General features: G+C 42.4%; 2 protein-coding genes across 5 annotated transcripts in view; one reads left to right on the top strand and one right to left on the bottom strand.

The window, feature by feature from the left end:
* The first annotated feature begins 267 nt into the window (after positions 1-267).
* Positions 268-11,609, top strand: gng13a (G protein subunit gamma13a). Of its 2 annotated transcripts, none has more exons than XM_090194633.1 (3): positions 268-558; positions 6,608-6,705; positions 10,869-11,609. In XM_090194633.1, the coding sequence occupies exons 2-3, from the start codon at positions 6,608-6,610 to the stop codon at positions 10,972-10,974; spliced, it is 204 nt and encodes a 67-aa protein (XP_090050759.1). In that variant the 5' UTR covers positions 268-558; the 3' UTR covers positions 10,975-11,609. The 2 variants fall into 2 exon arrangements, with proteins under 2 accessions (XP_090050759.1, XP_090050758.1); XM_090194632.1 differs by having other exon boundaries at positions 6,603-6,705.
* Positions 11,542-27,627, bottom strand: part of chtf18 (CTF18, chromosome transmission fidelity factor 18 homolog (S. cerevisiae)) — a 54,906-nt gene continuing 38,820 nt past the window's right edge. For all 3 annotated transcript variants that reach the window (XM_090194621.1, XM_090194622.1, XM_090194623.1), the window contains exons 21-22: positions 14,989-15,055; positions 11,542-11,863 (exon numbers count right to left, since the gene is read on the bottom strand). In XM_090194621.1, the coding sequence (XP_090050747.1) occupies positions 11,742-11,863; positions 14,989-15,055 (189 nt within the window). In that variant the 3' untranslated portion in view covers positions 11,542-11,741. The remainder of the gene's footprint in view (positions 11,864-14,988; positions 15,056-27,627) is intronic.

The following is a 27,627-nucleotide window of genomic DNA, read 5'->3' as shown; positions in this document are numbered from 1 at the left end:
GAGTGTCTGATAGAGGAGGAGGATAGAGGGAGAAAGGGAGTGTCTGATAGAGGAGGAGGATAGAGGGAGAAAGGGAGTGTCTGATAGAGGAGGATAGAGGGAGAAAGGGAGTGTCTGATAGAGGAGGAGGATAGAGGGAGAAAGGGAGTGTCTGATAGAGGAGGAGGATAGAGGGAGAAAGGGAGTGTCTGATAGAGGAGGAGGATAGAGGGAGAAAGGGAGTGTCTGATAGAGGAGGATAGAGGGAGAAAGGGAGTGTCTGATAGAGGAGGAGGATAGAGAGAGTGAGGCAGTTCCACAGGCAGACGATAGAAGCAGATTGATCTCTCTCGCGCTGTAGTCGGTCCTGTCTACCGGGAGATGCTCAAGCGTTCCTGATTTTTCCGCTCTAACCACCGCTAATTCCCGTTAGAGCTCGTTACCTCCACTGTACTGTTTTCGGTAGTTTGAGGGGGAGTAAATCGCGTGTCGTCTGTCTGGGAACATAAGGCTAACCAGGGCTACAGATCATCTGGATCAGAACCTCACGACTAGAAGCACCAGGTCTCCGGTAAAACGGTAAGAAATACCACAGAATCCCCCCCCCGCGCTCCTTCCGTGATGAATATGTTGATAGTCTAGTAGCAGCATCATTCGGTCTGTATATCATGTACATCGCTTTAGATAGGCCAGCTGTAATGTAAACATTGGCTATAGTGTACAAATTCATGAAAACATTTTATTTTATTTTTTTGTCTTTAATATAAGGTTAAGCATTAGGGTTAAACAGTGGTTAGGGTGTAAAATCAGATTTGATGACTTTGTGGCGGTGCTTAGTGACCACTGCAGATCTGCCTCCAGAACAACATTCACAAGGGAAAACGCTAAGGCTATAGAGTTGCGGAAACGGTTATACCGTTTTATAACGTGTATTTATTGAGGGTTTTTAATCAGCATAATGCCATCTCTGGATATTGATGCCCTTTATAGTCTCTGGATAAACTCCCGAGGTTCAGCTGTTGTCTTTGTTGATCGAGATAATGTGTTATTTCAGGCAGGAGGAGATGATTGGTTTATTTAAATAGGGCAGATGAAAACACGGAGACAGCTGCATCACTCTAACGCTCTCTGGCTTTGTCTCGACATGAGCTTTTAAATTAAACGTTATCTGTAAAAACCGGGGGATTTAACGTTGTGTTCTCTGTAAAAACCGGGGGGGTTTACCGGAACTGAAGAACAGAACGACTTGTTTTCTTCCGTCAAAACGGGAGCTAGTGATGATGAGCGCGGAGACCAGGAGAACAGAGAATCAGTGACGTCTATAATAATTTTACACTATATATATATTTTTTTATAAATAAACACAATCATAGACTTATATAAATATATAAGTACATTTAAATAAGGAGTAAACTGTATTCGTAATAAGTGTTGATGGATATAAATACATGACCACATTTAATCATTAAAGTATACTGTATTCGTATTGAATGTCTATATGTATAAATGATCATAGCTGAGCTATATAATATATCTATGTTACTCTATATCTATATAATATATCTATGTTACTCAATATCTATATAATATATCGATGTTACTCTATATCTATATAATATATCTATGTTACTCTATATCTATATATCTATGTTATTCTATATCTATATAATATATCTATGTTACTCAATATATATATAATATATTGATGTTACTCTATATCTATATAATATATCTATGTTACTCTATATCTATATATCTATGTTACTCTATATCTATATAATATATCTATGTTACTCAATATATATATAATATATCGATGTTACTCTATATCTATATAATATATCTATGTTACTATATCTATATAATATATCTGTTACTCTATTTCTATATAATATATCTGTTACTGGTGGGGTGTGCAGCTAAATTACCTAAAAAAAAGGGACATGACCCAGTTATTCAGAGTCTCTCTCTCTCACACACACGATATTCTGGTCATACAGCAGACTATGTATAGATATGTCTGGTAGGAGAGTGTAGATATGTCTGGTAGGAGAGTGTAGACATGTCTGGTAGGAGAGTGTAGACTTGTCTGGTAGGAGAGTGTAGACTTGTCTGGTAGGAGAGTGTAGACTATGTATAGATATGTCTGGTAGGAGAGTGTAGATATGTCTGGTAGCAAAGTGTAGACTATGTATAGATATGTCTGGTAGGAGAGTGTAGATATGTCTGGTAGCAGAGTGTAGATATGTCTGGAAGGAGAGTGTAGACTATGTATAGTAGCAGAGTGTAGATATGTCTGGTAGCAGAGTGTAGACTATGTATAGATATGTCTAGTAGGAGAGTGTAGATATGTCTGGTAGGAGAGTGTAGATATGTCTGGTAGGAGAGTGAATGATGTAAAGTATGTATAATGTGTGTATTATGTAATGTGTGTATAATGTGATGTGTGTATGATGTAATGTGTGTATAATGAGTGTATAACGTAATGTGTGTATGATGTGTGTATAATGTAATGTGTGTATGATGTAATGTGTGTATGATGTAATGTGTGTATGATGTAATGTGTGTATAATGTAATGTGTGTATGATGTAATGTGTGTATGATGTAATGTGTGTATAATGTAATGTGTGTATGATGTAATGTGTGTATGATGTAATGTGTGTATAATGTAATGTGTGTATAATGAGTGTATAACGTAATGTGTGTATGATGTGTGTATAATGTAATGTGTGTATGATGTAATGTGTGTATGATGTAATGTGTGTATGATGTAATGTGTGTATAATGTAATGTGTGTATGATGTAATGTGTGTATGATGTAATGTGTGTATGATGTAATGTGTGTATAATGTAATGTGTGTATGATGTAATGTGTGTATAATGTAATGTGTGTATAATGAGTGTATAACGTAATGTGTGTATGATGTGTGTATAATGTAATGTGTGTATGATGTAATGTGTGTATAATGAGTGTATAACGTAATGTGTGTATGATGTGATGTGTGTATAATGAGTGTATAACGTAATGTGTGTATGATGTGTGTATAATGTAATGTGTGTATGATGTAATGTGTGTATGATGTAATGTGTGTATAATGAGTGTATAACGTAATGTGTGTATGATGTGTGTATAATGTAATGTGTGTATGATGTAATGTGTGTATAATGAGTGTATAACGTAATGTGTGTATGATGTGTGTATAATGTAATGTGTGTATGATGTAATGTGTGTATAATGTAATGTGTGTATAATGTAATGTGTGTATGATGTAATGTGTGTATAATGTAATGAGTGTATAACGTAATGTGTGTATGATGTAATGTGTGTATTATGTAATGTGTGTATAATGAGTGTATAACGTAATGTGTGTATGATGTGTGTATAATGTAATGTGTGTATGATGTAATGTGTGTATAATGAGTGTATAACGTAATGTGTGTATGATGTGTGTATAATGTAATGTGTGTATGATGTGTGTATAATGTAATGTGTGTATGATGTAATGTGTGTATGATGTGTGTATAATGTAATGTGTGTATGATGTAATGTGTGTATAATGTAATGAGTGTATAACGTAATGTGTGTATGATGTAATGTGTGTATGATGTAATGTGTGTATGATGTAATGTGTGTATAATGTGATGTGTGTATTATGTAATGTGTGTATAATGTGATGTGTGTATGATGTAATGTGTGTATAATGAGTGTATAACGTAATGTGTGTATGATGTGATGTGTGTATAATGTAATGTGTGTATGATGTAATGTGTGTATAATGTAATGTGTGTATAATGAGTGTATAACGTAATGTGTGTATTATGTAATGTGTGTATAATGTAATGTGTGTATAATGTAATGTGTGTATAATGTAATGTGTGTATAATGAGTGTATAACGTAATGTGTGTATTATGTAATGTGTGTATAATGTAATGTGTGTATAATGTAATGTGTGTATAATGTAATGTGTGTATAATGTAATGTGTGTATAATGTAATGTGTGTATGATGTAATGTGTGTATAATGTAATGTGTGTATAATGTAATGTGTGTATAATGTAATGTGTGTATAATGTAATGTGTGTATAATGTAATGTGTGTATAATGTAATGTGTGTATAATGAGTGTATAACGTAATGTAATGTGTGTATTATGTAATGTGTGTATGATGTAATGTGTGTATAATGTAATGTGTGTATAATGTAATGTGTGTATAATGTAATGTGTGTATAATGTAATGTGTGTATAATGTAATGTGTGTATAATGAGTGTATAACGTAATGTAATGTGTGTATTATGTAATGTGTGTATGATGTAATGTGTGTATGATGTAATGTGTGTATAATGTAATGTGTGTATAATGTAATGTGTGTATAATGTGTGTATAACGTAATGTGTGTATAATGTAATGTGTGTATAATGTAATGTGTGTATAATGTAATGTGTGTACTATGTAATGTGTGTATAATGTAATGTGTGTATAATGTAATGTGTGTATAATGAGTGTATAACGTAATGTGTGTATTATGTAATGTGTGTATAATGTAATGTGTGTATGATGTAATGTGTGTATTATGTAATGTGTGTATAATGTAATGTGTGTATAATGTAATGTGTGTATAATGTAATGTGTGTATAATGTAATGTGTGTATAATGAGTGTATAACGTAATGTGTGTATAATGTAATGTGTGTATAACGTAATGTGTGTATGATGTAATGTGTGTATAATGAGTGTATGATGTAATGTGTGTATAATGTAATGTGTGTATAATGTAATGTGTGTATTATGTAATGTGTGTATAATGTAATGTGTGTATAATGTAATGTGTGTATAATGTAATGTGTGTATAATGTAATGTGTGTATTATGTAATGTGTGTATGATGTAATGTGTGTATAATGTAATGTGTGTATAATGTAATGTGTGTATAATGTAATGTGTGTATAATGTAATGTGTGTATAATGAGTGTATAACGTAATGTAATGTGTGTATAACGTAATGTGTGTATAATGTAATGTGTGTATAATGTAATGTGTGTATTATGTAATGTGTGTATAATGTAATGTGTGTATAATGTAATGTGTGTATAATGTAATGTGTGTATAATGTAATGTGTGTATTATGTAATGTGTGTATGATGTAATGTGTGTATAATGTAATGTGTGTATAATGTAATGTGTGTATAATGTAATGTGTGTATAATGTAATGTGTGTATTATGTAATGTGTGTATAATGTAATGTGTGTATAATGTAATGTGTGTATAATGTAATGTGTGTATTATGTAATGTGTGTATAATGTAATGTGTGTATAATGTAATGTGTGTATTATGTAATGTGTGTATGATGTAATGTGTGTATAATGTAATGTGTGTATAATGTAATGTGTGTATAATGTAATGTGTGTATAATGTAATGTGTGTATAATGTAATGTGTGTATAATGAGTGTATAACGTAATGTAATGTGTGTATAACGTAATGTGTGTATAATGTAATGTGTGTATGATGAGTGTATAACGTAATGTGTGTATTATGTAATGTGTGTATAATGTAATGTGTGTATAATGTAATGTGTGTATAATGAGTGTATAACGTAATGTAATGTGTGTATAACGTAATGTGTGTATAATGTAATGTGTGTATAATGTAATGTGTGTATAATGTAATGTGTGTATAACGTAATGTGTGTATAACGTAATGTGTGTATAACGTAATGTGTGTATAATGTAATGTGTGTATAATGTAATGTGTGTATAATGTAATGTGTGTATAACGTAATGTGTGTATAATGTAATGTGTGTATAATGTAATGTGTGTATAATGTAATGTGTGTATAATGAGTGTATAACGTAATGTGTGTATTATGTAATGTGTGTATAATGTAATGTGTGTATAATGAGTGTATAACGTAATGTGTGTATTATGTAATGTGTGTATAATGTAATGTGTGTATAATGTAATGTGTGTATAATGAGTGTATAACGTAATGTAATGTGTGTATAACGTAATGTGTGTATAATGTAATGTGTGTATAATGAGTGTATAACGTAATGTAATGTGTGTATAATGTAATGTGTGTATAATGTAATGTGTGTATAATGTAATGTGTGTATAATGAGTGTATAACGTAATGTGTGTATTATGTAATGTGTGTATAATGTAATGTGTGTATAATGAGTGTATAACGTAATGTGTGTATTATGTAATGTGTGTATAATGTAATGTGTGTATAATGTAATGTGTGTATAATGAGTGTATAACGTAATGTGTGTATTATGTAATGTGTGTATAATGTAATGTGTGTATAATGTAATGTGTGTATAATGTAATGTGTGTATAATGTAATGTGTGTATAATGTAATGTGTGTATAATGTAATGTGTGTATAATGAGTGTATAACGTAATGTAATGTGTGTATTATGTAATGTGTGTATGATGTAATGTGTGTATAATGTAATGTGTGTATAATGTAATGTGTGTATAATGTAATGTGTGTATAATGTAATGTGTGTATAATGTAATGTGTGTATAATGTAATGTGTGTATGATGTAATGTGTGTATAATGTAATGTGTGTATTATGTAATGTGTGTATTATGTAATGTGTGTATAATGTCATTAGTGTAGATGGAGGACTTGGATCTTCCCCAGATGAAGAGGGAGGTGGAGAGTCTTCAGTACCAGCTGGCCATCAACAGAGAGAAATCCTCCATCACGGTTACTGAGTAGGTAGTGTCCTTCTGGTCTCTACCCCGGTGTTCTTCTGGTCTCTATCCCAGTGTCCTTCTGGTCTCTATCCCAGTGTCCTTCTGGTCTCTATCCCAGTGTCCTTCTGGTCTCTACCCCAGTGTCCTTCTGGTCTCTATCCCAGTGTCCTTCTGGTCTCTACCCCAGTGTCCTTCAGGTCTCTACCCCAGTGTCCTTCAGGTCTCTACCCCAGTGTCCTTCTGGTCTCTACCCCAGTGTCCTTCTGGTCTCTATCCCAGTGTCCTTCTGGTCTCTACCCCAGTGTCCTTCTGGTCTCTACCTCAGTGTCCTTCTGGTCTCTACCCCAGTGTTCTTCTGGTCTCTACCCCAGTGTCCTTCTGGTCTCTATCCCAGTGTCCTTCTGGTCTCTATCCCAGTGTCCTTCTGGTCTCTGTCCTTCTGGTCTCTGTCCTTCTGGTCTCTACCTCAGTGTCCTTCTGGTCTCTACCCCAGTGTCCTTCTGGTCTCTATCCCAGTGTCCTTCTGGTCTCTATCCCAGTGTCCTTCTGGTCTCTATCCCAGTGTCCTTCTGGTCTCTACCTCAGTGTCCTTCTGGTCTCTATCCCAGTGTCCTTCTGGTCTCTATCCCAGTGTCCTTCTGGTCTCTACCTCAGTGTCCTTCTGGTCTCTGTCCTTCTGGTCTCTACCTCAGTGTCCTTCTGGTCTCTGTCCTTCTGGTCTCTACCCCAGTGTCCTTCTGGTCTCTATCCCAGTGTCCTTCTGGTCTCTATCCCAGTCTCCTTCTGGTCTCTGTCCTTCTGGTCTCTACCTCAGTGTCCTTCTGGTCTCTATCCCAGTGTCCTTCTGGTCTCTACCTCAGTGTCCTTCTGGTCTCTGTCCTTCTGGTCTCTACCCCAGTGTCCTTCTGGTCTCTATCCCAGTGTCCTTCTGGTCTCTACCCCAGTGTCCTTCTGGTCTCTACCCCAGTGTCCTTCTGGTCTCTACCCCAGTGTCCTTCTGGTCTCTATCCCAGTGTCCTTCTGGTCTCTACCCCAGTGTCCTTCTGGTCTCTATCCCAGTGTCCTTCTGGTCTCTACCCCGGTGTCCTTCAGGTCTCTACCCCAGTGTCCTTCAGGTCTCTACCCCAGTGTCCTTCTGGTCTCTACCCCAGTGTCCTTCTGGTCTCTACCCCAGTGTCCTTCTGGTCTCTATCCCAGTGTCCTTCTGGTCTCTACCCCAGTGTCCTTCTGGTCTCTACCTCAGTGTCCTTCTGGTCTCTACCCCAGTGTTCTTCTGGTCTCTACCCCAGTGTCCTTCTGGTCTCTATCCCAGTGTCCTTCTGGTCTCTATCCCAGTGTCCTTCTGGTCTCTGTCCTTCTGGTCTCTACCTCAGTGTCCTTCTGGTCTCTACCCCAGTGTCCTTCTGGTCTCTATCCCAGTGTCCTTCTGGTCTCTATCCCAGTGTCCTTCTGGTCTCTATCCCAGTGTCCTTCTGGTCTCTGTCCTTCTGGTCTCTACCTCAGTGTCCTTCTGGTCTCTATCCCAGTGTCCTTCTGGTCTCTATCCCAGTGTCCTTCTGGTCTCTACCTCAGTGTCCTTCTGGTCTCTGTCCTTCTGGTCTCTACCCCAGTGTCCTTCTGGTCTCTATCCCAGTGTCCTTCTGGTCTCTATCCCAGTCTCCTTCTGGTCTCTGTCCTTCTGGTCTCTACCTCAGTGTCCTTCTGGTCTCTATCCCAGTGTCCTTCTGGTCTCTACCTCAGTGTCCTTCTGGTCTCTGTCCTTCTGGTCTCTACCCCAGTGTCCTTCTGGTCTCTATCCCAGTGTCCTTCTGGTCTCTACCCCAGTGTCCTTCTGGTCTCTACCCCAGTGTCCTTCTGGTCTCTACCCCAGTGTCCTTCTGGTCTCTATCCCAGTGTCCTTCTGGTCTCTACCCCAGTGTCCTTCTGGTCTCTATCCCAGTGTCCTTCTGGTCTCTACCCCGGTGTCCTTCTGGTCTCTACCCCGGTGTCCTTCTGGTCTCTATCCCGGTGTCCTTCTGGTCTCTACCCCGGTGTCCTTCTGGTCTCTACCTCGGTGTCCTTCTGGTCTCTACCCCAGTGTCTTTCTGGTCTCTATCCCAGTGTCCTTCTGGTCTCTATCCCAGTGTCCTTCTGGTCTCTATCCCAGTGTCCTTCTGGTCTCTATCCCAGTGTCCTTCTGGTCTCTATCCCAGTGTCCTTCTGGTCTCTATCCCAGTGTCCTTCTGGTCTCTATCCCAGTGTCCTTCTGGTCTCTACCCCAGTGTCCTTCTGGTCTCTACCCCAGTGTCCTTCTGGTCTCTATCCCAGTGTCCTTCCGGTCTCTATCCCAGTGTCCTTCCGGTCTCTACCCCCAGTGTCCTTCCGGTCTCTACCCCGGTGCCCTTCCGGTCTCTACCCCGGTGCCCTTCCGGTCTCTACCCCGGTGCCCTTCCGGTCTCTACCCCGGTGCCCTTCCGGTCTCTACCCCGGTGCCCTTCCGGTCTCTACCCCGGTGCCCTTCCGGTCTCTACCCCGGTGCCCTTCCGGTCTCTACCCCGGTGCCCTTCCGGTCTCTGCCCCGGTGCCCTTCCGGTCTCTGCCCCGGTGCCCTTCCGGTCTCTGCCCCGGTGCCCTTCCGGTCTCTACCCCGGTGCCCTTCCGGTCTCTACCCCGGTGCCCTTCCGGTCTCTGCCCCGGTGCCCTTCCGGTCTCTGCCCCGGTGCCCTTCCGGTCTCTACCCCGGTGCCCTTCCGGTCTCTACCCCGGTGCCCTTCCGGTCTCTACCCCGGTGCCCTTCCGGTCTCTACCCCGGTGCCCTTCCGGTCTCTACCCCGGTGCCCTTCCGGTCTCTACCCCGGTGCCCTTCCGGTCTCTACCCCGGTGCCCTTCCGGTCTCTACCCCGGTGCCCTTCCGGTTTCTACCCCGGTGCCCTTCCGGTCTCTTCCAGTCATAGTAGTATGATAGGTCTAGTGAAATGTGTTGTTTTACAGGGTCAGCCATAGTTGTATGTCCCTCCCTGGAAATCATTATGGTTAAGTGCCTTGCTCAAGGTCACATCAACATATTTTTCAGCTTGTCCGCGCCGGTATTCAAACCAGAAACCTTTCGTTGACTGGCCCAATGCTCTAACCACTAGGCTGTTGCACTTGCTCTTTGGTTGACATATTTAAAGCAGTCAGAAACATTGAAATGTCAATAGTTCGGAATGTTAGGTCAGGTTGTAAAACAAAAGTCTCATCTAGGATTCAATCTCACAACCTTATCTAAGTCCGGGATTCAATCTAGCGACCCTGTCTAAGTCCGGGATTCAATCTAGCGACCCTGTCTAAGTCCGGGATTCAAACTAGCAACCTTGTCTACGTCCGGGATTCAATCTAGCGACCCTGTCTAAGTCCGGGATTCAATCTAGCAACCTTGTCTACGTCCGGGATTCAATCTAGCGACCCTGTCTAAGTCCGGGATTCAATCTAGCGACCCTGTCTAAGTCCGGGATTCAAACTAGCGACCCTGTCTAAGTCCGGGATTCAATCTAGCGACCCTGTCTAAGTCCGGGATTCAAACTAGCGACCCTGTCTAAGTCCGGGATTCAATCTAGCGACCCTGTCTAAGTCCGGGATTCAATCTAGCAACCTTGTCTACGTCCGGGATTCAATCTAGCGACCCTGTCTAAGTCCGGGATTCAATCTAGCGACCCTGTCTAAGTCCGGGATTCAAACTAGCGACCCTGTCTAAGTCCGGGATTCAAACTAGCGACCCTGTTTAAGTCCGGGATTCAAACTAGCGACCCTGTCTAAGTCCGGGATTCAAACTAGCGACCCTGTCTAAGTCCGGGATTCAAACTAGCGACCCTGTCTAAATCCGGGATTCAAACTAGCGACCCTGTCTAAGTCCGGGATTCAAACTAGCGACCCTGTCTAAGTCCGGGATTCAAACTAGCGACCCTGTCTAAGTCCGGGATTCAAACCCATCGTGGGTTTTTAAAGGTAAATGTTTCCGCGTTCGGGGAGATCCCATTCACGGTAAAATCTGTCGGCCCAATCAGAACCTTTAAATACACCTAGAACCTAAACCTGAGATCGGACTGAATGCCAGCCGGGTGGATCGAGGGGTGTGGTCTAACAGGGTGTGTGTGTTCTCTTGGCAGGCTGGTGAAATGGATCGCGGGGTGTGGTCTAACAGGGTGTGTGTGTTCTCTTGGCAGGCTGGTGAAATGGATCGAGGGGTGTGTGTGTGACGACCCATTCCTGAACCCAGAGCTGATGAGGGCCAACCCCTGGGTGGAGAAAGGCAAATGTGTGATCCTCTAACGGACACACACACGGATCCACACACACACGGATCCACACACACACACACACACACACACTGAGAGACACACACACACACACACTGAGACACACACACACACACTGAGAAACACACACCAGGTTATCCCGTCCTATTTATTTGTACATCCATGTCTATGGTTTTAGCTGAAAGTAGCCCCCTTCCTATGAGCAGCATGTCCTGCATTGAAAGTAGCCCCCTTCCTATGAGCAGCATGTCCTACACTGAAAGTAGCCCCCTTCCTATGAGCAGCATGTCCTACATTGAAAGTAGCCCCCTTCCTATGAGCAGCATGTCCTACACTGAAAGTAGCCCCCTTCCTTCCTATGAGCAGCATGTCCTACATTGAAAGTAGATTTGCAGAGCTCATCTCATAGCTTTGTTAAGAGATAGAAGTTTGTTGTTAAATAAATCACACTTTTAATTGGCTTTTTTTCCACTGTCAATCAGAATACACTGTTTTTATTGGCTTGTTTCCACTGTCAATCAGAATACACTGTTTTTATTGGCTTGTTTACACTGTTTTTATTGGCTTGTTCCACTGTCAATCAGAATACACTGTTTTTATTGGCTTGTTTCCACTGTCAATCAAACATAATAAAGAGGTGGTTTGACAGATTGACTCGTGGTAATTTATATACTAACATTCTAACGTGTATGAGATGGAGTCTGTGTGTGTGTGTGTACGGTGTGTGTGTGTACGGTGTGTGTGTGTGTGTGTACGGTGTGTGTGTGTACGGTGTGTGAGTTATAGCAGTTCTCTGATGTAGATGTTGCGTCGCACGGCGTTGGACACGCCCTCGTTGAAGCGGAACCACACGTCACTGTTGCCAACCGCTGTCCCCATGGCAACCTCCACACACACTTCACCTAGTGACAGACAGACAGTTTACAGTTAAAACACACACAGATACATAGCCTCTACACACACAGATACATAGCCTCTACACACACAGATACAAAGCCTCTACACACACAGATACATAGCCTCTACACACACAGATACATAGCCTCTACACACACAGATACATAGCCTCTACACACACAGATACATAGCCTCTACACACACAGATACATAGCCTCTACACACACAGATACATAGCCTCTACACACACAGATACATAGCCTCTACACACACAGATACATAGCCTCTACACACACAGATACATAGCCTCTACACACACAGATACAAAGCCTCTACACACACAGATACAAAGCCTCTACACACACAGATACATAGCCTCTACACACACAGATACATAGCCTCTACACACACAGATACATAGCCTCTACACACAGATACATAGCCTCTACACACACAGATACATAGCCTCTACACACACAGATACATAGCCTCTACACACACAGATACAAAGCCTCTACACACACAGATACAAAGCCTCTACACACACAGATACATAGCCTCTACACACACAGATACATAGCCTCTACACACACAGATACATAGCCTCTACACACACAGATACATAGCCTCTACACACACAGATACATAGCCTCTACACACACAGATACATAGCCTCTACACACACAGATACATAGCCTCTACACACACAGATACATAGCCTCTACACACACAGATACATAGCCTCTACACACACAGATACAAAGCCTCTACACACACAGATACATAGCCTCTACACACACAGATACATAGCCTCTACACACACAGATACATAGCCTCTACACACACAGATACATAGCCTCTACACACACAGATACATAGCCTCTACACACACAGATACATAGCCTCTACACACACAGATACATAGCCTCTACACACACAGATACATAGCCTCTACACACACAGATACATAGCCTCTACACACACAGATACATAGCCTCTACACACACAGATACATAGCCTCTACACACACAGATACATAGCCTCTACACACAGATACATAGCCTCTACACACACAGATACATAGCCTCTACACACACAGATACATAGCCTCTACACACACAGATACATAGCCTCTACACACACAGATACATAGCCTCTACACACACAGATACATAGCCTCTACACACACAGATACATAGCCTCTACACACACAGATACATAGCCTCTACACACACAGATACATAGCCTCTACACACACAGATACATAGCCTCTACACACACAGATACATAGCCTCTACACACACAGATACATAGCCTCTACACACACAGATACATAGCCTCTACACACACAGATACATAGCCTCTACACACACAGATACATAGCCTCTACACACACAGATACATAGCCTCTACACACACAGATACATAGCCTCTACACACACAGATACATAGCCTCTATACACAGATACATAGCCTCTACACACACAGATACATAGCCTCTGCACACACAGATACATAGCCTCTACACATATGATCAATATTGGAATAATGGGAATAATAATGCATTTTATTTTGTAAAGTGGTTCTCACATCTAACAACATGTTCAGTCCCCTCCTTGTCTGGAGAGAGACAGAGATACACATGAACCCTGACCTTTAACCCTCAGGTCTGGAGAGAGACAGAGATACACATTAACCCTGACCTTTAACCCTATGGTAAAGTGGTTCTCACATCTAACAACATGTTCAGTCCCCTCCTTGTCTGAAGGACAGGTGGATTAACAGGTTCATGTCAAGTCCTGTATGTTTTTCTTCATTAACCCTGACCTTTAACCCTATGGTAAAGTGGTTCTCACATCTAACAACATGTTCAGTCCCCTCCTTGTCTGAAGGACAGGTGGATTAACAGGTTCATGTCAAGCCCTGTATGTTTTTCTTCAAAAGTCTCATGGAATGTAGATCTACATTGAACACCGCACATTGGCTGCTACTGTAGGCTGAATGATGTAACAGCTATTTCCGTGTTAAAATATTATGGGATGCATGTTGTTTTTGATGGTAGGCTACTCTAGTAGGCCTAGATTATGATCAAATAACCACAGTAGCTTACTTGTCCACTTAAAACTGTAACTTAAAGCAGGTACAGCCTCAGTGTTCACAGTAAAACTGTAACTTAGTGGGTACAGCCTCAGTGTTCACAGTAAAACTAACTTAGTGGGTACAGCCTCAGTGTTCCCAGTAAAACTGTAACTTAGTGGGTACAGCCTCAGTGTTCACAGTAAAACTAACTTAGTGGGTACAGCCTCAGTGTTCCCAGTAAAACTGTAACTTAGTGGGTACAGCCTCAGTGTTCACAGTAAAACTGTAACTTAGTGGGTACAGCCTCAGTGTTCACAGTAAAACTGTACCTTAAAGCAGGTACAGCCTCAGTGTTCACAGTAAAACTGTAACTTAAAGTGGGTAGAGCCTCAGTGTTCACAGTAAAACTGTAACTTAGTGGGTACAGCCTCAGTGTTCACAGTAAAACTGTAACTTAGTGGGTACAGCCTCAGTGTTCACAGTAAACTCACGCTGGAAGTTGAACAGAATTTTCACAACGTCAAGTTTGCTCTCAATAGACCTGAAATTTGCTCACTGCCGAGAAAATGTTTGAGGGAACATTGAACACAGTGAGGTTACCTGAATCAGAGATGCTACGTTAGTTGTAATGTTACCTGAGTCAGAGATGCTAAGTTAGATGTAATGTTACCTGTAGCGGAGATGCTACGTTAGTTGTAATGTTACCTGAATCAGAGATGCTACGTTAGTTGTAATGTTACCTGAATCAGAGATGCTACGTTAGTTGTAATGTTACCTGAGTCAGAGATGCTACGTTAGTTGTAATGTTACCTGAATCAGAGATGCTACGTTAGATGTAATGTTACCTGAGTCAGAGATGCTACGTTAGTTGTAATGTTACCTGAGTCAGAGATGCTACGTTAGATGTAATGTTACCTGAGTCAGAGATGCTACGTTAGATGTAATGTTACCTGAGTCAGAGATGCTACGTTAGATGTAATGTTACCTGAGTCAGAGATGCTACGTTAGATGTAATGTTACCTGTACATTCTTATGAACACACTGTAGTTACCTGTAGCGGAGACCACCTGTGGTTTCTTCTTGGGGGCGACGGCTCGGCCAAAGAAATCCACCTCCGGCTGAAACACAGACAACTAACCTGGTTTCAGAGTCTAATACACACCATCTGTCATTAACCTGGTTTCAGAGTCTAATACACACCATCTGTCATTAACCTGGTTTCAGAGTCTAATAGACACCATCTGTCATTAACCTGGTTTCAGTCTAATACACACCATCTGTCATTAACCTGGTTTCAGAATCTAATAGACACCATCTGTCATTAACCTGGTTTCAGTCTAATACACACCATCTGTCATTAACCTGGTTTCAGTCTAATACACACCATCTGTCATTAACCTGGTTTCAGTCTAATACACACCATCTGTCATTAACCTGGTTTCAGTCTAATACACACCATCTGTCATTAACCTGGTTTCAGTCTAATACACACCATCTGTCATTAACCTGGTTTCAGTCTAATACACACCATCTGTCATTAACCTGGTTTCAGAGTCTAATACACACCATCTGTCATTAACCTGGTTTCAGGGTCTAATACACACCATCTGTCATTAACCTGGTTTCAGTCTAATACACACCATCTGTCATTAACCTGGTTTCAGTCTAATACACACCATCTGTCATTAACCTGGTTTCAGAGTCTAATACACACCATCTGTCATTAACCTGGTTTCAGGGTCTAATACACACCATCTGTCATTAACCTGGTTTCAGGGTATAATACACACCACCTGTCATTAACCTGGTTTCAGAGTCTAATACACACCATCTGTCATTAACCTGGTTTCAGTCTAATACACACCATCTGTCATTAACCTGGTTTCAGTCTAATACACACCATCTGTCATTAACCTGGTTTCAGTCTAATACACACCATCTGTCATCAACCTGGTTTCAGTCTAATAGACACCACCTGTCATTAACCTGGTTTCAGAGTCTAATACACACCACCTGTCATTAACCTGGTTTCAGTCTAATACACACCATCTGTCATTAACCTGGTTTCAGAGTCTAATACACACCATCTGTCGTTAACCTGGTTTCAGAATCTAATACACACCATCTGTCATTAACCTGGTTTCAGTCTAATACACACCATCTGTCATTAACCTGGTTTCAGTCTAATACACACCATCTGTCATTAACCTGTTTCAGTATAATACACACCATCTGTCATTAACCTGGTTTCAGTCTAATACACACCATCTGTCATTAACCTGGTTTCAGAGTCTAATACACACCATCTGTCGTTAACCTGGTTTCAGAATCTAATACACACCATCTGTCATTAACTTGGTTTCAGTCTAATACACACCATCTGTAATTAACCTGGTTTCAGTCTAATACACACCATCTGTCATTAACCTGGTTTCAGTCTAATACACACCATCTGTCATTAACCTGGTTTCAGTCTAATACACACCATCTGTCATTAACCTGGTTTCAGGGTATAATACACACCATCTGTCATTAACCTGGTTTCAGTCTAATACACACCATTTGTAATTAACCTGGTTTCAGCCTAATACACACCATCTGTCATTAACCTGGTTTCAGCCTAATACACACCATCTGTCATTAACCTGGTTTCAGCCTAATACACACCATCTGTCATTAACCTGGTTTCAGTCTAATACACACCATCTGTCATTAACCTGGTTTCAGTCTAATACACACCATCTGTCATTAACCTGGTTTCAGAGTCTAATACACACCATCTGTCGTTAACCTGGTTTCAGAATCTAATACACACCATCTGTCATTAACCTGGTTTCAGTCTAATACACACCATCTGTCATTAACCTGGTTTCAGTCTAATACACACCATCTGTCATTAACCTGTTTCAGTATAATACACACCATCTGTCATTAACCTGGTTTCAGTCTAATACACACCATCTGTCATTAACCTGGTTTCAGAGTCTAATACACACCATCTGTCGTTAACCTGGTTTCAGAATCTAATACACACCATCTGTCATTAACTTGGTTTCAGTCTAATACACACCATCTGTAATTAACCTGGTTTCAGTCTAATACACACCATCTGTCATTAACCTGGTTTCAGTCTAATACACACCATCTGTCATTAACCTGGTTTCAGTCTAATACACACCATCTGTCATTAACCTGGTTTCAGAGTCTAATACACACCATCTGTCATTAACCTGGTTTCAGTCTAATACACACCATTTGTAATTAACCTGGTTTCAGCCTAATACACACCATCTGTCATTAACCTGGTTTCAGTCTAATAGACATCATCTGTCATTAACCTGGTTTCAGTCTAATACACACCATCTGTCGTTAACCTGGTTTCAGAGTCTAATACACACCATCTGTCATTAACCTGGTTTCAGTCTAATACACACCATCTGTCATTAACCTGGTTTCAGTCTAATACACACCATCTGTCATTAACCTGGTTTCAGTCTAATACACACCATCTGTCATTAACCTGGTTTCAGGGTATAATACACACCGTCTGTCATTAACCTGGTTTCAGTCTAATACACAGCATCTGTCATTAACCTGGTTTCAGTCTAATACACACCATCTGTCATTAACCTGTTTCAGTATAATACACACCATCTGTCATTAACCTGGTTTCAGTCTAATACACACCATCTGTCATTAACCTGGTTTCAGAGTCTAATACACACCATCTGTCGTTAACCTGGTTTCAGAATCTAATACACACCATCTGTCATTAACTTGGTTTCAGTCTAATACACACCATCTGTAATTAACCTGGTTTCAGTCTAATACACACCATCTGTCATTAACCTGGTTTCAGTCTAATACACACCATCTGTCATTAACCTGGTTTCAGTCTAATACACACCATCTGTCATTAACCTGGTTTCAGTCTAATACACACCATCTGTCATTAACCTGGTTTCAGGGTATAATACACACCATCTGTCATTAACCTGGTTTCAGTCTAATACACACCATTTGTAATTAACCTGGTTTCAGCCTAATACACACCATCTGTCGTTAACCTGGTTTCAGAGTCTAATACACACCATCTGTCATTAACCTGGTTTCAGCCTAATACACACCATCTGTCATTAACCTGGTTTCAGTCTAATACACACCATCTGTCATTAACCTGGTTTCAGTCTAATACACACCATCTGTCATTAACCTGGTTTCAGAGTCTAATACACACCATCTGTCATTAACCTGGTTTCAGTCTAATACACACCATCTATCATTAACCTGGTTTCAGTCTAATACACACCATCTGTCATTAACCTGGTTTCAGTCTAATACACACCATCTGTCATTAACCTGGTTTCAGTCTAATACACACCATCTGTCATTAACCTGGTTTCAGTATAATACACACCATCTGTCATTAACCTGGTTTCAGTCTAATACACACCATCTGTCATTAACCTGGTTTCAGAGTCTAATACACACCATCTGTCATTAACCTGGTTTCAGTCTAATACACACCATCTGTCATTAACCTGGTTTCAGTCTAATACACACCATCTGTCATTAACCTGGTTTCAGTCTAATACACACCATCTGTCATTAACCTGGTTTCAGGGTATAATACACACCGTCTGTCATTAACCTGGTTTCAGTCTAATACACACCATCTGTCATTATACACACCATCTGTCATTAACCTGGTTTCAGTCTAATACACACCATCTGTCATTAACCTGGTTTCAGAGTCTAATACACACCATCTGTCATTAACCTGGTTTCAGAGTCTAATACACACCATCTGTCATTAGCCTGGTTTCAGTCTAATACACACCATCTGTCATTAACCTGGTTTCAGAGTCTAATACACACCATCTGTCATTAACCTGGTTTCAGTCTAATCGACACCATCTGTCATTAACCTGGTTTCAGTCTAATAGACACCATCTGTCATTAACCTGGTTTCAGAGCTCCTGGGATCTGGACTCTCTCCATGTTTCTCTCCTTCCCTCTCCCTCGTGATTCTCTCCTTCCTTGAGATTAGCTTTGTCCTCCTCCTCATAGATTTACAATATTAACACCACTACATTCTGTTAAATCCACGAGGAAGTGAACCAGTGCACATTTCAGAAATATTTATTAAATCTTTATCTTTATTTAATCTTTATGGATCTCTATTAATGAAGTGAGAAGTAAGTTAAAAACAAATAGATAAGAGCATTGGGGTGAAGGCTAGATGGAGAGATATTGGAGAGCGAGAGAGAGAGAGAGAGAGAGAGATAGATGGAGAGATATTGGAGAGAGAGAGAGGCAGATAGATGGAGAGATATTGGAGAGAGAGAGAGAGGCAGATAGATGGAGAGATACTGGAGAGAGGCAGATAGATGGAGAGATACTGGAGAGAGGCAGATAGATGGAGAGATACTGGAGAGAGAGAGAGAGGCAGATAGATGGAGAGATACTGGAGAGAGAGAGACAGATAGATGGAGAGATACTGAAGAGAGGCAGATAGATGGAGATACTGGAGAGAGAGAGAGACAGATAGATGGAGAGATACTGGAGAGAGGCAGATAGATGGAGAGATATTGGAGAGAGAGAGAAGATAGATGGAGAGATACTGGAGAGAGAGAGAAGATAGATGGAGAGATACTGGAGAGAGAGAGAGACAGATAGATGGAGAGATACTGGAGAGAGAGAGAGAGCCAGATAGATGGAGAGATACTGGAGAGAGAGAGAGACAGATAGATGGAGAGATACTGGAGAGAGGCAGATAGATGGAGAGATATTGGAGAGAGAGAGAAGATAGATGGAGAGATACTGGAGAGAGAGAGAAGATAGATGGAGAGATACTGGAGAGAGAGAGAAGATAGATGGAGAGATACTGGAGAGAGAGAGATAGATGTAGAGATACTGGAGAGAGGCAGATAGATGGAGATACTGGAGAGAGAGAGAGAGGCAGATAGATGGAGAGATACTGGAGAGAGAGAGAGACAGATAGAGATAGATGGAGAGATACTGGAGAGAGGCAGATAGATGGAGAGATACTGGAGAGAGAGAGAGAGAGAGATGAGAGATACTGGAGAGAGAGAGAGAGGCAGATAGATGGAGAGATACTGGAGAGAGAGAGAGAGAGAGGCAGATAGATGGAGAGATACTAGAGAGAGAGAGAGACAGATAGATGGAGAGATACTGGAGAGAGGCAGATAGATGGAGAGATACTGGAGAGAGAGAGAGACAGATAGATGGAGATACTGGAGAGAGGCAGATAGATGGAGATACTGGAGAGAGAGAGAGAGGCAGATAGATGGAGAGATACTGGAGAGAGAGAGAGACAGATAGATGGAGAGATACTGGAGAGAGGCAGATAGATGGAGAGATACTGGAGAGAGAGAGAGACAGATAGATGGAGAGATACTGGAGAGTACACAGCAGCAGAATACCTGACCACTGTGACTGACCCAAAATTAAGGAAAGCTTTGACTATGTACAGACTCAGTGAGCATAGCCTTGCTATTGAGAAAGGCCGCCGTAGGCAGACATGGCTCTCAAGAGAAGACAGGCTATGTGCTCACTGCCCACAAAATGAGGTGGAAACTGAGCTGCACTTCCTAACCTCCTGCCCAATGTATGACCATATTAGAGAGACATATTTCCCTCAGATTACACAGATCCACAAAGAATTCGAAAACAAATCCAAATTTGAAAAACTCCCATATCTACTGGGTGAAATTCCACAGTGTGCCATCAAAGCAGCAAGATTTGTCACCTGTTGCCACGAGAAAAGGGCAACCAGTGAAGAACACACACCATTGTAAATACAACCCATATTTATGCTTATTTATTTTATCTTGTGTCCTTTAACCATTTGTACATTGTTAAAACACTGTATATATATATATATATAATATGACATTTGTAATGTCTTTACTGTTTTGAAACCTCTGTATGTGTAATGTTTACTGTTAATTTTTGTTGTTTTTCACTTTATATATTCACTTTGTATGTTGTCTACCTCACTTGCTTTGGCAATGTTAACACATGTTTCCCATGCCAATAAAGCCCTTGAATTGAATTGAATTGAAATTGAGAGACAGATAGATGGAGAGATACTGGAGAGAGAGAGAGACGGATAGATAGAGAGACGGATAGATAGAGAGATACTGGAGAGAGAGCGAGAGAGAGACAGAGAGAGAAACTGGAGAGAGGCAGATAGATGGAGAGATACTGGAGAGAGAGAGGCAGAAAGATGGAGAGATATTGGAGAGAGAGAGATGGAGAGAAACTGGAGAGAGAGAGAGGCAGGTAGATGGAGAGATATTGGAGAGAGATGGAGAGAGAGAGGCAGATAGATGGAGAGATATTGGAGAGAGAGAGAGCAGCAGATAGATGGAGAGATACTGGAGAGAGAGAGAGACAGATAGATGGAGAGATACTGGAGAGAGAGGGAGAGATACTGGAGAGAGAGGCAGATAGACGGAGAGATACTGGAGAGAGGCAGATAGATGGAGAGATACTGGAGAGAGAGAGGCAGATAGATGGAGAGATATTGGAGAGAGAGAGAGACAGATAGATGGAGAGATATTGGAGAGAGAGAGCGAGGCAGATAGATGGAGAGATACTGGAGAGCGAGGCAGATGTAGAGATACTGGAGAGAGAAATGGAGAGAAACTGGAGAGAGAGAGAGAGAGAAAGAAGTAGATAGATGGAGAGATACTAGAGAGAGAGACAGAGAGAAACTGGAGAGAGAGAGAAAGAGGTACAGAGACAATTACGTAAAACACCAAATATTGTCTGACTATCTGAGTGACTGTCCAAGTGAGTGACTATCTGACCGAGTGTCTGTCTGACTGACTATCTGACCAAGTGTCTGTCTGACTGACTAGCTAGCTGACTGTCCAAGTGAGTGAGTGACTGACCGAGTGTCTGTCTGAGTGAGTGTCTGTCTGAGTGAGTGTCTGTCTGAGTGAGTGTCTGTCTGAGTGAGTGTCTGTCTGAGTGAGTGTCTGTCTGAGTGAGTGTCTGTCTGAGTGAGTGTCTGTCTGAGTGAGTGTCTGTCTGTCTATCTGAGTGAGTGTGTGTCTGACTATCTGACTGAGTGTCTGACTGAGTGACTGACCGACTATCTGAGTGAGTGTCTGAGCGGGTGACTGCCTGAGCGGGTGACTGTCTGAGCGGGTGACTGTCTGAGCGGGTGACTGTCTGAGCGGGTGACAGTCTGAGCGGGTGACAGTCTGAGCGGGTGACAGTCTGAGCGGGTGACAGTCTGAGCGGGTGACAGTCTGAGCGGGTGACTGCCTGAGCGGGTGACTGCCTGAGCGGGTGACTGCCTGAGCGGGTGACTGCCTGAGCGGGTGACAGTCTGAGCGGGTGACAGTCTGAGCGGGTGACAGTCTGAGCGGGTGACTGCCTGAGCGGGTGACTGCCTGAGCGGGTGACAGTCTGAGCGGGTGACAGTCTGAGCGGGTGACAGTCTGAGCGGGTGACAGTCTGAGCGGGTGACAGTCTGAGCGGGTGACAGTCTGAGCGGGTGACTAACTATCTGACTGAGTGACTGTCTGAGTGACTGACTGTCTGAGTGAGTGACAGTCAGTGTGAGTGACGGTCAGTGTGAGTGACTGTCTGAATGACTGTCTGAGTGGGTGACTGACTGAGTGGGTGACTGACTGAGTGGGTGACTGACTGAGTGGGTGACTGACTGAGTGGGTGACTGAGTGAGTGACTGTCTGAGTGAGTGACTGTCTGAGTGAGTGACTGTCTGAGTGAGTGACTGTCTGAGTGAGTGACTGTCTAACTGATATGCTGTACTCACAAAGTGCCTGATAGTAGGAGGGCTGATCTAGGATCCACCCCTGTCCATATAATCAGAGTAGGAGTGCTGAAAGGCTGGTCACATAAAGAGACCCGAGACTCCAATTTGCATAACGACCTAACAGACCTACAGGATGATGCAGTCTCTATTGCACTCCACACTGCCCTTTCCCTCCTGGACAAAAGGAATGCCTATGTGAGAATGCTATTCATCGACTACAACTCAGCGTTCAACACCATAGTGTCCTTAAAGCTCATCACTAAGCTAAGGACCCTGGGACTAAACATCTCCCTCTGCAACTGGATCCTGGACTTCCTGACGGCCCGCCCCCAGGTGGTAATGGTAGGTAACAACACATCCGCCACGCTGATCCTCAACACAGGGGCCCCTCAGGGGTGAGTGCTCAGTCCCCTCCTGTACTCCCTGTTCACTCATGACTGCACGGCCAGGCACAACTCCAACACCATCATTAAGTTTGCTGATGACACAACAGTGGTAGGCCTGATCACCGACGACGACGAGACAGCCTATAGGGAGCAGGTCAGGGACCTGGCCGTGTGGTGCCAGAAAAACAACCTCTCCCTCAACGTAACCAAGACCCCGCACACATTGACTCTGTACTGGTACCCCCCCCCTGTATATAGCCTCCACATTGACTCTGTACTGGTACCCCCCTGTATATAGCCTCCACATTGACTCTGTACCGGTACCCCCTGTATATAGCCTCCACATTGACTCTGTACTGGTACCCCCTGTATATAGCCTCCACATTGACTCTGTACTGGTACCCCCCCTGTATATAGCCTCCACATTGACTCTGTACTGGTACCCCCTGTATATAGCCTCCACATTGACTCTGTACTGGTACCCCTTGTATATAGCCTCCACATTGACTCTGTACTGGTACCCCCCCTGTATATAGCCTCCACATTGACTCTGTACTGGTACCCCCTGTATATAGCCTCCACATTGACTCTGTACTGGTACCCCCCCTGTATATAGCCTCCACATTGACTCTGTACTGGTACCCCCTGTATATAGCCTCCACATTGACTCTGTACTGGTACCCCTTGTATATAGCCTCCACATTGACTCTGTACTGGTACCCCCCCTGTATATAGCCTCCACATTGACTCTGTACTGGTACCCCCTGTATATAGCCTCCACATTGACTCTGTACCGGTACCCCCTGTATATAGCCTCCACATTGACTCTGTACTGGTACCCCCTGTATATAGCCTCCACATTGACTCTGTACCGGTACCCCCTGTATATAGTCTCCCTATTGTTATTTTACTGCTGCTCTTTAATTACTTGTTACTTTAATTTCTTATTCTTATGCGTATTTTTTGAAACTGCATTGTTGATTAGGGCCTGTAAGTCAGCATTTCACTGAACAGGTTGGGTGGGGTCTGCACACCGGTTGCATTCGGGACATGTGACTAATATAATTAGATTTGATCTAGGATCAGCTCCCCCCTGTCCATATAATCAGAGGAGTGTTGATCTAGGATCAGCTCCCCCTGTCCATATAATCAGAGGAGTGTTGATCTAGGATCAGCTCCCCCTGTCCATATAATCAGAGGAGTGTTGATCTAGGATCAGCTCCCCCTGTCCATATAATCAGAGGAGTGTTGATCTAGGATCAGCTCCCCCTGTCCATATAATCAGAGGAGTGTTGATCTAGGATCAGCTCCCCCCTGTCCATATAATCAGAGGAGTGTTGATCTAGGATCAGCTCCCCCTGTCCATATAATCAGAGGAGTGTTGATCTAGGATCAGCTCCCCCTGTCCATATAATCAGAGGAGTGTTGATCTAGGATCAGCTCCATATAATCAGAGGAGTGTTGATCTAGGATCAGGTCCATATAATCAGAGGAGGAGTGTTGATCTAGGATCAGATTCATATAATCAGAGGAGTGTTGATCTGGGATCAGGTCCATATAATCAGAGGAGTGTTGATCTAGGATCAGGTCCATATAATCAGAGGAGGAGTGTTGATCTGGGATCAGGTCCATATAATCAGAGGAGTGTTGATCTGGGATCAGGTCCATATAATCAGAGGAGTGTTGATCTAGGATCAGGTCCATATAATCAGAGGAGGAGTGTTGATCTAGGATCAGGTCCATATAATCAGAGGAGGAGTGTTGATCTAGGATCAGGTCCATATAATCAGAGGAGGAGTGTTGATCTGGGATCAGGTCCCTATAATCAGAGGAGTGTTGATCTAGGATCAGATTCATATAATCAGAGGAGGAGTGTTGATCTGGGATCAGGTTCATATAATCAGAGGAGTGTTGATCTAGGATCAGATTCATATAATCAGAGGAGGAGTGTTGATCTGGGATCAGATCCATATAATCAGAGGAGTGTTGATCTAGGATCAGATTCATATAATCAGAGGAGGAGTGTTGATCTGGGATCAGGTTCATATAATCAGAGGAGTGTTGATCTAGGATCAGATCCATATAATCAGAGGAGGAGTGTTGATCTGGGATCAGGTCCATATAATCAGAGGAGTGTTGATCTAGGATCAGATTCATATAATCAGAGGAGGAGTGTTGATCTGGGATCAGGTTCATATAATCAGAGGAGTGTTGATCTAGGATCAGATTCATATAATCAGAGGAGGAGTGTTGATCTGGGATCAGATCCATATAATCAGAGGAGTGTTGATCTAGGATCAGATTCATATAATCAGAGGAGGAGTGTTGATCTAGGATCAGGTCCATATAATCAGAGGAGGAGTGTTGATCTAGGATCAGGTCCCTATAATCAGAGGAGTGTTGATCTAGGATCAGGTCCATATAATCAGAGGAGTGTTGATCTGGGATCAGGTCCATATAATCAGAGGAGGAGTGTTGATCTAGGATCAGGTCCCCCCCTGTCCAAATAATCAGAGGAGTGTTGATCTAGGATCAGGTCCCTATAATCAGAGGAGGAGTGTTGATCTAGGATCAGGTCCATATAATCAGAGGAGTGTTGATCTAGGATCAGGTCCATATAATCAGAGGAGGAGTGTTGATCTAGGATCAGGTCCAGGCCTGTCCATATAATCAGAGGAGGAGTGTTGATCTAGGATCAGGTCCATATAATCAGAGGAGGAGTGTTGATCTAGGATCAGGTCCATATAATCAGAGGAGGAGTGTTGATCTAGGATCAGGTCCCTATAATCAGAGGAGGAGTGTTGATCTAGGATCAGGTCCATATAATCAGAGGAGGAGTGTTGATCTAGGATCAGGTCCCTATAATCAGAGGAGGAGTGTTGATCTAGGATCAGGTCCCTATAATCAGAGGAGTGTTGATCTGGGATCAGATCCATATAATCAGAGGAGGAGTGTTGATCTAGGATCAGGTCCCTATAATCAGAGGAGGAGTGTTGATCTAGGATCAGGTCCCTATAATCAGAGGAGTGTTGATCTGGGATCAGATCCATATAATCAGAGGAGTGTTGATCTAGGATCAGGTCCATATAATCAGAGGAGGAGTGTTGATCTAGGATCAGGTCCATATAATCAGAGGAGTGTTGATCTAGGATCAGGTCCATATAATCAGAGGAGTGTTGATCTAGGATCAGGTCCATATAATCAGAGGAGGAGTGTTGATCTAGGATCAGGTCCATATAATCAGAGGAGGAGTGTTGATCTAGGATCAGGTCCAGGCCTGTCCATATAATCAGAGGAGGAGTGTTGATCTAGGATCAGGTCCCTATAATCAGAGGAGTGTTGATCTAGGATCAGGTCCCTATAATCAGAGGAGGAGTGTTGATCTAGGATCAGGTCCATATAATCAGAGGAGTGTTGATCTAGGATCAGGTCCATATAATCAGAGGAGGAGTGTTGATCTAGGATCAGGTCCATATAATCAGAGGAGGAGTGTTGATCTAGGATCAGGTCCATATAATCAGAGGAGTGTTGATCTAGGATCAGCTCCCCCTGTCCATATAATCAGAGGAGTGTTGATCTAGGATCAGGTCCATATAATCAGAGGAGGAGTGTTGATCTAGGATCAGGTCCAGGCCTGTCCATATAATCAGAGGAGGAGTGTTGATCTAGGATCAGGTCCCTATAATCAGAGGAGTGTTGATCTAGGATCAGGTCCCTATAATCAGAGGAGTGTTGTTCTGGGATCAGGTCCATATAATCAGAGGAGTGTTGATCTAGGATCAGCTCCATATAATCAGAGGAGTGTTGATCTAGGATCAGGTCCATATAATCAGAGGAGGAGTGTTGATCTAGGATCAGATCCATATAATCAGAGGAGGAGTGTTGATCTAGGATCAGGTCCATATAATCAGAGGAGGAGTGTTGATCTAGGATCAGGTCCATATAATCAGAGGAGTGTTGATCTAGGATCAGGTCCATATAATCAGAGGAGTGTTGATCTAGGATCAGGTCCATATAATCAGAGGAGGAGTGTTGATCTAGGATCAGGTCCATATAATCAGAGGAGTGTTGATCTAGGATCAGCTCCCCCTGTCCATATAATCAGAGGAGTGTTGATCTAGGATCAGGTCCATATAATCAGAGGAGGAGTGTTGATCTAGGATCAGGTCCCCCCCTGTCCATATAATCAGAGGAGTGTTGATCTAGGATCAGGTCCCTATAATCAGAGGAGGAGTGTTGATCTAGGATCAGGTCCATATAATCAGAGGAGGAGTGTTGATCTAGGATCAGGTCCATATAATCAGAGGAGTGTTGATCTAGGATCAGGTCCCTATAATCAGAGGAGGAGTGTTGATCTAGGATCAGATTCATATAATCAGAGGAGGAGTGTTGATCTAGGATCAGGTCCATATAATCAGAGGAGTGTTGATCTAGGATCAGGTCCATATAATCAGAGGAGGAGTGTTGATCTAGGATCAGGTCCATATAA

This window comes from Oncorhynchus mykiss, chromosome 13 (genome assembly GCF_057628025.1).
Source record: "Oncorhynchus mykiss isolate SJ-2025 chromosome 13, ASM5762802v1, whole genome shotgun sequence".
Lineage (NCBI taxonomy): Eukaryota > Metazoa > Chordata > Actinopteri > Salmoniformes > Salmonidae > Oncorhynchus > Oncorhynchus mykiss.
Note: the sequence above shows the minus strand (reverse complement) of the source record. Positions and strands in the feature narration are given on the sequence as shown.

Coding starts and splice junctions, on each gene's coding strand:
- gng13a (XM_090194633.1), top strand. CDS start 6,608: ATGGAGGACTTGGATCTTCCCCAGATGAAGAGGGAGGTGGAGAGTCTT. Junction 6,706..10,868: donor TCCTCCATCACGGTTACTGA/GTAGGTAGTGTC, acceptor TTCTCTTGGCAG/GCTGGTGAAATGGATCGAGG.